Here is a 12605-nt window from a genome sequence, read left to right as displayed (position 1 = left end):
GACCAGCAAATGGTAAGAGAATGCCAGGCTCTGAAGAACCATTTCCAACGTGAAGAACCTTTCGCATAATGTAATGGTTCATCACAGAGTTTTGACTCTCCATGGAACCATCCAGAGATTTGAAGAACCATTGAAGCACCTTTATTTTTTAGAACAGGGGTGTCCAAACTGATCCATAAAGGGCCGTGTGGCTGCAGGTTTTCATTCCAGCCATGCAGCAGCACACCTGATTTGGCTCATTCAATCAACTGAACTGTGTTCACACAGTCAAATACTTGCAGCCACACCCACCCTTGATTAAAGGGTGTGTCAGTTGATTGAATAAGCCAAATCAGGTGTGCTGCTGCATGGCTGGAATGAAAACCTGCAGCCACACGGCCCTTTATGGATCAGTTTGGACACCCCTGCTTTAGAGTGTAGAAGAGTTAGTAGTGGGTTTTTGTTTTTTAACTGAGTTCATCCTTTTAAAACACTGGAAAGAAAATACTATTAATAACCATATTAGAAATTAATTTGTTTAAAAATGGCTCTCAGCTCAAACTTTTCTTGCAGTACATATTTTAGAATACACAACAGGCACTTTTAAAATGAGATTTTGTTTTTGACAATGTTAGGTAATTATATCAGTGTTTTACTGTAGGGAGTTGGCACTGATTTGAATAGATGCCAGTCAGTCTCCATAAATAACTGGGTCATATGAGAAGCCTTATTTTCAAGGAAAAAAGAAAAAAAAAGTTGATGCTGTGTAAAGCAAATAAAAAGAGAAAGCAATGATTTGCAAATCATGGAAAGCCCATGTTTCATTGAAAATAGTACAAAGACAACATATCAAATGTTGAAATTGAGATCTTTTTTTTAAATGTTCATTTTGAATTTGATGCCAGCAACACGTTAAAAAAAAAAAAGTTTGGATGGGGGCAACAAAAGACTGGAAAAACTGTGTAATGTGTGTTTAAAAAAAAATTAATTGGCAATAGGTCAGTAACAGGCGCCACGGTGGTGTAGTGGTTAGCACTGTCGCTTCACAGCAAAAAGGTCCAGGTTCGAGCCCCGTGGCCGACGAGGGCCTTTCGGTGCGGAGTTTGCATGTTCTCCCTGTGTCCGTGTGGGTTTCCTCCGGGTGCTCCGGTTTCCCCCACAGTCCAAAGACATGCAGGTTAGGTTAACTGGTGACTCTAAATTGACCATAGGTGTGAATGTGAGTGTGAATGGTTGTCTGTGTCTGTGTGTCGGCCCTGTGATGACCTGGCGACTTGTCCAGGGTGTACCCCGCCTTTCGCCCGTAGTCAGCTGGGATAGGCTCCAGCTTGCCTGCGACTCTGTAGAACAGGATAAAGCAGCTAGATGCAGCAGATGAGATGAGGTCAGTAACATGATTGGGAGTAAGCCAATGTCTTGGATGGTATGGAGGTCCATTAGTGCACATGACATGGGTAGCTTGCACAGCTGTGAAGACACCATTAATGCTGAATGAGATTATCTATATACATACAGGTTTTAGAGCAACATGCTGCCATCCAAGACATCTTTTTCAAGGAAGACCTTACTTAAGTTAGACAATGCCAAAGTGTATTCTGCATGTATTACAGCTGCATGGCTCCATAGTAAGAGTCCAGCTGCTAAACTGGCCTGCCTGCAATCCAGACCTGTCTCCCATTTAAAACATTTGGCGCTTTATGAAGTGCAAAAATATGATGAGGGAAACCCTAAACTGTTGAGAAACTGAAATAATTATATCAGGCAAGAATGGGACAACATTTCGCTTTCAAAACTACAGCAATTTGGTCTCCTCTATTCCCAAACATTTATAGAGTGGGAAACATGCCCTGGTCTCAACTTTTCTGAAATGTGCTGCTGGCATCAAATTCAAAATGAGAATATATATATTTTTTCAAAAAGCAATAAAATTTCACAGTTTCAACATTTGGTATGTTGTCTTTTTGTACTGTGTTCAATGAAATATATAAGGTTTCCATGATTTGCAAGTCATTGCATTCTGTTTTTACATTTTGTACAGCTTCCCAAATTGTTTGGAATTGGGGTTGTAATTATGGCTTTCTATCTCATAATAATGAGATCTTATGACGACTTGGTATCTCAGATTATGACTTCCTATCTCAATAATGAGATCCATCCATCCATTATCTGTAGTCGCTTATCTTGTTCTACAGGGTCGCGGGAAGCTGGAGCCTATCCCAGCTGACTATGGGCGAGAGGTGGGGTACACCCTGGACAAGTTGGCAGGTTATTGCAGGGCTGACACAGAGACAAACAACCGTTCACACCTACGGTCAGTTTAGAGTCACCAGTTAACCTAACCTGCATGTCTTTGGACTGTGGGGGAAACCCATGTGGACACGGGGAGAACATGCAAACTCCACACAGAAAGGCCCTCGCTGGCCATGGGGCTCGAACCCAGAACCTTCTTCCTGTGAGGCGACAGTGCTAACCACTACATAAGATATTAAGTTCTGAGTTATAATTATGAAATGGTAATTTGACAGTCATAATCGTCATCTCATCTCATTATCTCTAGACGCTCCATCCCTCTACAGGGTCGCAGGCAAGCCGGAGCCTATCCCAGCTGACTACGGGGGAAAGGCAGGGTACACCCTGGACAAGTTGCCAGGTTATCACAGGGCTGACACATAGACACAGACGACCATTCACACTTACATTCACACCTACGGTCAATTTAGAGTCACCAGTTAACCTAACCTGCATGTCTTTGGACTGTGGGGGAAACCGGAGCACCTGGAGGAAACCCACGCGGACACGGGGAGAACATGCAAACTCCACACAGAAAGGCCCTCGCCGGCCCCGGGGCTCGAACCCAGGACCTTCTTGCTGTGAGGCGACAGCGCTAACCACTACACCACCGTGCCGCCCATAATCGTCATACTATCTCATTATTAGGATGCAGTGCTGCAGCACAGCAACCTATGGGCTTCCCTAGGGGAGCCCATAGGTTGCAGTGCAAAGCACTGCAACTATTGTTCTTCTACGTGTTTCTTCTTCTTCCGTATTCTTCCTCCTACGCAAATTTTGATTTCGAATAACTCAATAACCATACGTCGCACACAAACAATATATCAAAACGTGCGGCTTGATCGGACTCGCTATGCTATTACTTTTCTCTACAGAATACGATTTTTTCGCGACGTAGTCGCGAAAAAATCGTCGAAAAAAACCCCCATTCATTTCTATGGAATTAATTGAAAAAAAAGCACTTTCAACGTTTTTCAAACGTCCGCTGCTCTGGCATGCTTTAACCTAGAGACGTGATTCAAACTCTAAAACGTAGGAAAACTTCTCCTCTGTGGATCTGGCATTCAACTTTTCTGCTAGGTTCTACACTTTCGGATCAGTCCCGGCTCAAACGCCATGTGGGTTCTGGGAGAAAATCCGGCTTTTGAATGGGTGTCTATTGCGTTACACACCAGTGAAGCTCGTTAACTTAGAGTGGAGAGAGGTTGAAAATAAAGCTCAAACTTTCTCACTTAAACTGTGTTTTCAGCCACAAATTTCACTCTACAGACATGATTTTCTCAAAAGTAGTAGGAAAACTTGTCCTGATTCACACAATGTGTCTACCTAAACGATAGGATTTACAGTTTTTGAATGACAAGCGTCAAACTGAGGACAGGGCAGCTGACAGGCCTCATTGACACCCATTATAAACGTGAGAGAAAAGTCACTCGTTTTTAAATCGCTCTAGTGTCGTTATTTTTAACACGACAGACAAAAAAATACATCATTTTATTCAGGAGACCCTTCTAGCGCTCACTGAAAGAATTTTGTGAATAGCTGCTTCCGTTGTCGAGTTATTTGTCATTGTTCGAGGCCTGGTCCTTAGCAAAATACAGCAGACACCTGACAAAATCTTGTGTGTGTGTCTTAACCTGCTCAGGCCCGTCACCATGCCGACTGGCTTCAGTAAGGGAGCAGAGAGGGGAGGGGGCGGCTGTCTCAAGCACACACATACAGTAAATCCTCTAATACTGGCCTGTATTCCATTACTGGCCGGGACTCTAATATTGGCCGGTCTCGCTGTCGGAGGAGGTAAATAATGGCCGGACTCTAATACAGGCCGGGGCTATAACCAACGATGTTTCTGAGATCATAGTGGCCTTACACAATCGTTCCGATCTGAAAGACAATTGTGATCAGTGGCGCCGCCAGGCGTATGGCCGTACGCACTAGGCGTACCTTGGGGAGAGAGATATTTTTTTTTAATTATAATTGTTACCTGAATGCTTTGGCAATGCAACATAATTTGAGAGAGAGAGAGAGAGAGAGAGAGAGAGAGACGTGTGCGTGCCGGCGCATTTGTGTGCTTCAGGAGTGGGCGGGGTGTGCGTGACCAAGAAAGCTCATTGGTCAATGCAGATATACTTTTCTTGCACCACTGAGATTCTCTCCAGTTTTGAGAAACGGAGACAGACAATCATCAGTAGTCAGAGCTTGTGCGAGAATTTATTGAGAAGCGAGTCAAAAATGAGTAAACGAACCCTGAAACAAACGAGCTTGTTTCAGACTTTTACGAAAAAGTCCAAAAGCAGTGATCCAGGGGTGTCATCTGCTTGCCAGTCCTCTCCAGTATCAGCTAGTAACACGGCACCGGCAGCTTCCACTCCTCCGCAACCGAGCAGCAGTGCGCTGCAGCTGGATGCGAGCTCAGTTCCTTTGAGGGAATTGTCTTCATCTACCTCTGAGTTTGAAACTAGCCATACATCCAGTGAATTTCATATAAGAACACCTACATCTCCCCATGTCCCTTACGATCAGAAGTAGATGGTTGCTCCACCTTGCTGACAAATGAGCCATCAGATAGCTTTACTAATGAGCCACGAGTCAGCCCGCTATCACTGACATCAGATTCATCACACATAGGGAAACTTCAACCAGATGCCTTAAAATGTGCACCGGACTCTGTAAAGCTCAATGTCCTACAGAACCGCTTCAAACCAGACAGAGGGTGGGTGGCTCCTTCTACTCTGATTTTCGGTAAACTCAGAAAAATACCCGAGGAGTTTTTCAGCGAGTCTGTGTACCCCACGTTGCGCTACAGTGTGTGTCAGAGTCATGCGTGCGGTAGTGCTGAGCAAGTTCACTAGATTCTAATCGAGGCTATAAAGAGTTTGTTTATTGTCGTGTGTAGTTCACATATGTTGTTCAAATATCAGCCTGTGTTCATGGAAGGCTATTGTTCAATTTCAAGTTAAAGTTCTATCGTTGTTTTGTGTATAAGCCTATAGATCGACTCTTCATAGAAACTGCAGCACGCAAGCGTTTTTTTGGGGGGGGGATTACACCGCTAGAGCGTACCTTACAGTTCAACCCTGCAGGCGCCCCTGATTGTGATTACCGGTAGGTCTGGTGGTAACCAGGCAACCAAGCATCAACTTGACTCGAACGTGAGACTTCAAATAGAAATAGAGGCCTGCCTCTAATTCTGGCCTCCTTCCAATAATGGCCTGGACCAAGATGCACTTGAGTGAAATAAAGGCCCCGGCCTATATTAGAGGATTTACGGTAAATCATGGCATTGTAGCTTCATAGCAGGTCACACAACCGTACGTCGCACACAGACAAACAATATATCAAAACGTGCGGCTCGATCGGACTCGCTATGCTATTACTTTTCTCTACAGCATACGATTTTTTCGCGACGTAGTCGCGAAAAACTCGTCGAAAAAACCCCCATTCATTTCTATGGAATTAATTGAAAAAAAAAAAGCTCTTTTTCAACGTTTTTCAAACGTCCGCTGCTCTGGCATGCTTTCACCTAGAGACATGATTCAACTCTAAAACGTAGGAAAACTTCTCCTCTGTGGATCTGGCATTCAACTTTTCTGCTAGGTTCTACACTTTCGGATCAGTCCCGGCTCAAACGCCATGTGGGTTCCGGGAGAAAATCCGGCTTTTGAATGGGTGTCTATTGCGTTACACACCAGTGCAGTTCGTTAAGTCAGAGTGGAGAGAGCTTGAAAAAAAAGGTCAAACTTTCTCGCTTAAACTGTGTTTTCAGCCACAAATTTCACTCTACAGACATGATTTTCTCAAAAGTAGTAGTAAAACTTGTCCTGATTCACACAATGTGTCTACTTAAACGATAGGATTTACAGTTTTTGAATGAGAAGCCTCAAACTGAGAAGAGGCCAGCCGACAGGCCTCACCTTAGCCGCCCACTTTATTAGGAACACTTCTGTTCGTACATACAAACTACAAACACTCTTCTTAGAGTTTAGAGTTAATTTTATTTTTAAAATGGACAGTGCACAAATTAAACATTATCCTTGTGGTAAGGACAGATGTCTGTCCCAGGTTATAGCGGCACATGCTAATTTCCGCCTGTAGTCACTTTGTTTATACTCTTGAATAGCTCTTCTTCATGACGGCTGCTGTCTCAAGCACACACATAATCATTGCATTGAAACATCATTGCAGGTCACACATTCACGGCCAGCGAACATGCGTGACCGAATTGCTTCGCGCACTGCATCCTCTCACAATTTCCCCCGGGGAATTGTCCGGTCTAGTTGTGACATACTATGACTTTTTTTTTCCCCAAAATTGGCAGAAATGGGTTTCCATAGATTTGAGCGAGGGCCTTGTTAGCGTGAGTCTTTTTGTTAGCGATGTCACACTGTAGTTAAATAAAGTAAAATATGACAGCTGTCGATTAATCGCTGTTCACTTCCTTGCTGGTTCCCGAAGTTGAAAGAAAAGAGCTTTTATTTTGACAGCGTGGTTCTCTAATGCACCGGAAGCAGAACTAATTCAGTCCAGGACAAGTTTTATTCGTTTGTATTTATATCTATCTATATATTTTTTTTTCCTGCCTAAGACACTTGTTCCACACTCAGTATCACATTAACCGCTTTATTAAACTGTAGAGTTAATAATAAAAATGTGGCGGAAATATAATGGTTAACTAACCTCCATAGACACTTGGTGTGTAGTGTGAGCTACTGAATACTGAACAGGAGGATTCCAGCACTATGCTGATTTCAGGCATTCATGCGAAAACAGATGTACAGATAATTGTGCGGTTTGCTGCTTTTACACGAGTATTAGCGCTTATTTTACAGGTAGGACGAGCACACACATACCGGAACTGACATCACTGTGGGGGGTTTTCTCCTCAACTTGTGTTTAGTAGCTTATTGAGTACATGAAGGAGACAGTCATTTATACACTACCGTTCAAAAGTTTGGGGTCACCCAGACAATTTTGTGTTTTCCATGAAAAGTCACACTTTTATTTACCACCATAAGTTGTAAAATGAATAGAAAATATAGTCAAGACATTTTTCTGGCCATTTTGAGCATTTAATCGACCCCACAAAATAATGTGATGCTCCAGAAACTCAATCTGCTCAAAGGAAGGTCAGTTTTATAGCTTCTCTAAAGAGCTCAACTGTTTTCAGCTGTGCTAACATGATTGTACAAGGGTTTCCTAATCATCCATTAGCCTTCTGAGGCAATGAGCAAACACATTGTACCATTAGAACACTGGAGTGAGAGTTGCTGGAAATGGGCCTCTATACACCTATGGAGATATTGCACCAAAAACCAGACATTTGCAGCTAGAATAGTCATTTACCACATTAGCAATGTATAGAGTGGATTTCTGATTAGTTGAAAGTGATCTTCATTGAAAAGAACAGTGGTTTTCTTTCAAAAATAAGGACATTTCAAAGTGACCCCAAACTTTTGAACGGTAGTGTACATTTCACCTGTTTGTATTAAAGCCAGCCGAGGTTTCTGGAAAAGGTGTTGGCTAGTGGTGTGATTTTTAGAAATACATGACATCTCTCTCTAGGTGTTTATAAATCCTCCTCCTTCTTCTCCTCCTCTCTCTCTCTCTCTGTGTAAAATTACTGTATAAAAGCCTTAAGCATCCTATTTTTTATTTTATGATTTCTACATGATCAAGTCAGTGCAAAAACATTTTAGATTCCGAACATTAGTTTTCTAGCACAAAATTGTTACAGAAAAATGTTTGCATGCCAGTATTACATAAGAGACACTTTTCAGACCCAAAAAAATATAATGAAGGCTTCTGGGTTTTGGTGCAAAAATAAGAAACAAGTGTGACCGTCTCTGGAAGAACTGTGGTTGGTTCTGCAGGATGCTCAGTAAAACTTGCAGCTGATTTCCTTATAGAACTGCACTGATTGTACTCAGGATAACCATTTTAAGCAAATTATCACACCAAATATCGACTTTGTGTCATTTACTGCTCTTATAGTATTTTTAAAATGTAGAAATGTTTCAGGGGCGGCACGGTGGTGTAGTGGTTAGTGCTGTCGCCTCACAGCAAGAAGGTCCGGGTTCGAGCCCCGTGGCCGGCAAGGGCCTTTCTGTGCGGAGTTTGCATGTTCTCCCCGTGTCCGCGTGGGTTTCCTCCGGGTGCTCCGGTTTCCCCCACAGTCCAAAGACATGCAGGTTAGGTTAACTGGTGACTCTAAATTGACCGTAGGTGTGAATGTGAGTGTGAATGGTTGTCTGTGTCTATGTGTCAGCCCTGTGATGACCTGGTGACTTGTCCAGGGTGTACCCTGCCTTTCGCCCGTAGTCAGCTGGGATAGGCTCCAGCTTGCCTGCGACCCTGTAGAACAGGATAAAGCGGCTAGAGATAATGAGATGAGATGAGAAATGTTTCATTTCATTATTTGTGAAGGCATCTTTGCATCTGCCTAAGACTTTTGCCTAGCACTGCATACTTTATATTGAGTTTATTCTCTACCATGCAGTAGCTTTTATCAGTAAGATGAGAGACATACAGTATGTTTTGTCCTTGTTTTGGTGCAGTAAAGCCACCTTAAGTGCTTTAGGATGCCCTTTAGGATATTTATACTGACATTTTTAACAAAATTCTTGTGGCGTAAAATCAGAATGTTTGCGAACAGAAAACACCTCATGTCCTCGTACCGTACTTGCATATGAGCTGCGTTCAGCAGCATATACAAATGAGAAAGCATTCATATTCTTCCTTTTCCTTTCATACAGGCTGTGCTAAATGCTCTAATCCCTGATCATGAAGCAGATGCTTTCAGTCCTCCCCGGGCAGAGGAACCACTCATCTTGGACCACACTATCGAGATGCTCTTTAGTGGCTTAGGCCGCTGGGATGCTGAACATTTTCTCTTCATAGCAGAGCATGGCTACTTGTATGAGCACAACTTTGCTTTCTTCCCACTCTTTCCACTGGTCCTGCGTTTGGCAGCGACCATCCTGCTGTGGCCTCTGAGTCCCCTTCTCACAGTACGTGGACGTTTACTCTTGATGGTGGCCATAGCTAATAGCACGCTCTTTGTGATGAGTGCAGTGGCACTTTATGGACTAAGCCGTCTGGTTTTACAGGACCGAAAACTTGCCCTGATCTCAAGTCTTATCTACTGCCTCACACCGGCCAGTGTTTTTATGTTAGCAGGCTATTCAGAAAGTCTTTTTGCACTTCTCACCTTTGGTGGTTTGTGGTTATTGGAGAGAGGGTTTACATCTGGAGCATGTTTCCTTCTCAGTCTTGCCACTGCTGCACGTGCTAATGGACTTGTGAATGCTGGCTTTCTGTTATACCTGCCCTTGCAGCGGAGTCTCACTCAGGTGTTTAACAAAGGATCCGCATGGCACTACAGCTGGGCAGCTCTGAGGTTTTTGCTTACATCACCACTTTATGTTGCAGTCATTGTGCTCCCATTTTGCCTCTTCCAGTTTTATGGCTACTACACATTCTGTTTGCCGTCTCTAACCAAGGAGCAGATTTCTCCTGCTTTACTCAACCTGGCCAGGGAGAAAGGATACAGAGTTCCTGATGCAGCAGCACCTGCACCAAGCTGGTGCATGAAACCTGTTCCAGTTCTCTACTCCTACATTCAGGATGTGTACTGGGATGTCGGTTTCCTCCGATATTTCCAGTTAAAGCAGATACCCAACTTTCTCTTGGCACTTCCAGTTGCCACACTAAGTGCCCTGGCATCGTACATGTACATAATGGCTAATCCACGTTTTTGTTTGCATCTTGGACTTGGAGATATTGGGAAGAAAAAGAAAGAAGGAAAACCACCAACTGGCCTCTACTGCCCAAAGGTGTTTGTGTACATCATTCACTGCTCTGTGTTGCTTACGTTTGGCATATTCTGCATGCATGTCCAGGTAAGGTCCTCTGAAACCGACAGATAAAGTAATGATTGGCTTATGTCCAGTTGTCGTCAGGAGTTTGCATATACTCATCATGGACATGAATGTCATGGTAATATTAGACTTTCAACTTCCAACGATTTCTTTGCACTGTTCTTTTTCTGGAGGAGAATGATTGTACAACCTACATATTTAATAGAAAGAAAAAACAAGAATTTGGTGCACAAATGTGAATTATTTTGGATTTTCTGAGATCAACACAGGATCAAGAATATACATATACCCACTTCATTATTAATTCAGTGGTGTTGAGAGTTCCAAAATGTCTTTTAACATGCCAAGACCTCTTAACTTCCTATTAGTGATCATGATTGACTACAGCTAGTAGCTTCTGTGTATCAACATAAAAAGGGTTTGTTTGACGAGTAGGATGTTATTGGGAGGTGTAGCCACTTTTCCAAGATCTGGAAGAAGATGCAGACCGTCACCCTCAGCCGAGAGGAAATGGATTCAGGTCAGGAACAACCCAGGAACCACTAAGGCACAGGCCTGCCATGAACTGGAAGCTGCTAGAACACTTGTCTACAGTTAAATGAGTTTTTTTGTTTTGTTTGTTTGTTTTTTTAAACATTGCCATGGACTGAGAGGCTGCTGTCCAAGAAAGAAGCCGCTGCTCCAAAATTGACACCTTCATTGTCGGCTAAAGTTTGCAGCTACCACATGGACAAAGAAAAAAGCCTTCTGGGGGAAGGTTTTATGGTCAGATAAGACAAAGATTGAGTTGTTTGGTCACAATTACCATGCGTATATTTGGAGGAGTAAACGTGATTCGACCCCAAGAACACTGCACCAAATATTGTGCAGCTGCTAAGTATATTTAAACAAAATGGATGGAATAATGAAGGAGGATAAACCCCAACTATCAGGTAGATGGTTGAAACTTGGCTGCAATTAGGTGTTCCAACAGTTCAGTGACCCCAAACACATCAAAGCTGGTTGTGGAATGGATAAAGCAGACTAACATTAAGCTTTTGGAATGGCCTTCTCAAAGTCCTGACCTCAACCCTATTGAAAATACGTGGACTGTGCTTAAAAGCCCGGTCCATGCCAGGAAACCAACAAATATAATTGAACTCTACTAATTCTGCCAAGAAGAGTGGGCAAATATCCAACAAGAATTCTGCCAGAATCTTGTTAATGGCTACCAAAAGCATCAAGTCAAGGTGAAACCTGCTCATGGACATTTAACCAAATATCAGGTGTGATGTGTGTATATTTCGACCCTGTGTTGATTTCAGAAAACACAAAATAAATCAAAACTTGTGCACCAAATTCTCACCAAATCTTTTTCTATTAAAGATGTATGTTGTACAATCATTCTTTGCTGGAAAAAGCACAGTTCATAGAAATCATTGAAAGCCCAATTTTGCCATGACATTCATGTCCATGATGAGTGCATGTAAACAACTGTAGCTTTAAAACGCTATCGTGATGGTGTTACCACTGTGAGGAAACCCATGAAATGTCTTTATTTTATGGCAAATACTAAATATGTCTGTCATCATTAACTCATTATTATTATTATTATTATTATTATTATTGGCCAAATGTTATATCTGTATCATGATATTTAAAAGTAGCTATTTAATATTGTGATGTTTGTACTATTCCATCTATCTCAGTGGTAAAAACATAAGCATAATGCAGTAAAATATTCTACTTTAACATTGCGTTTAAATGTTTCCCCTAGGTGCTTACCCGTTTTCTAGCCTCATCTACGCCCGTCATCTACTGGATTAGCGGTCACATTCTTCTTTCCTGTGAGCCCTTATTAAAAGAAAATAAAAACTTTGCTTATGGCCAACGACAGAACACATTGGGCCAAAGCATTTATCATTTTTGGACAAGACATTTGTGCATTGGCAACCCTATCACTCAGCTCCTGATGTGCTGGAGGACTTGCTCCTTTCCCACCCACTGCATTCTGGGATACTTCATCTCATATTGGCTGTTAGGTTTGGCTCTGCACTGCAACTTTCTACCTTGGACTTGACAGAAAAGGTATGGCCACATTTGTGCATCTGCAGTAACTTGCCTTCTATTTGTGGATTCTCATGAAGGTCTGCTTAAGAAAATTATTTTTAAATGTTGGCTGTTAGAAAAGATTTCAGCTTTGTCATACTGGGGAACCATGACCACTTTGGCTATTTTATTTTTATTTTCAATAAACTTGTGTTCTTTATTTTATCTCTTGTGTTGAATATAAATATGTTTTCAGAAAGCTTAGGTACACTACAGAAGTTACAGAATGAGTTTTCTCAAGTGGATTCAATAGTCAGATACATCACATTCCCCGACAAACACTACCTGCTGTTTACTCTGTTAAATGCCTCAACAGTCATCTTGTCAAACAGGTTAATCAGGTAGAAACAAGCTAAATATAAAGTACAACAGACT

The 12605-nt window shown here is 42.3% G+C and overlaps 1 protein-coding gene across 2 annotated transcripts; it reads left to right on the top strand.

Moving 5' to 3' along the window:
* Positions 1–6782: 6782 nt before the first annotated feature.
* pigv (phosphatidylinositol glycan anchor biosynthesis, class V) lies at positions 6783–12395 on the top strand. 2 transcript variants are annotated; one of them, XM_060920650.1, is made up of 3 exons: positions 6783–7094; positions 9018–10163; positions 11899–12395. In XM_060920650.1, exons 1-3 carry the CDS (start codon positions 7005–7007, stop codon positions 12199–12201), a joined length of 1539 nt encoding a protein of 512 aa, XP_060776633.1. In that variant the 5' UTR covers positions 6783–7004; the 3' UTR covers positions 12202–12395. The 2 variants fall into 2 exon arrangements, with proteins under 2 accessions (XP_060776633.1, XP_060776634.1); XM_060920651.1 differs by lacking the exon at positions 9018–10163.
* Positions 12396–12605: the final 210 nt, after the last annotated feature.

The sequence above is a fragment of the Neoarius graeffei genome, chromosome 5 (genome assembly GCF_027579695.1).
Source record: "Neoarius graeffei isolate fNeoGra1 chromosome 5, fNeoGra1.pri, whole genome shotgun sequence".
NCBI classification, from domain to species: domain Eukaryota; kingdom Metazoa; phylum Chordata; class Actinopteri; order Siluriformes; family Ariidae; genus Neoarius; species Neoarius graeffei.
Note: the sequence above shows the minus strand (reverse complement) of the source record. Positions and strands in the feature narration are given on the sequence as shown.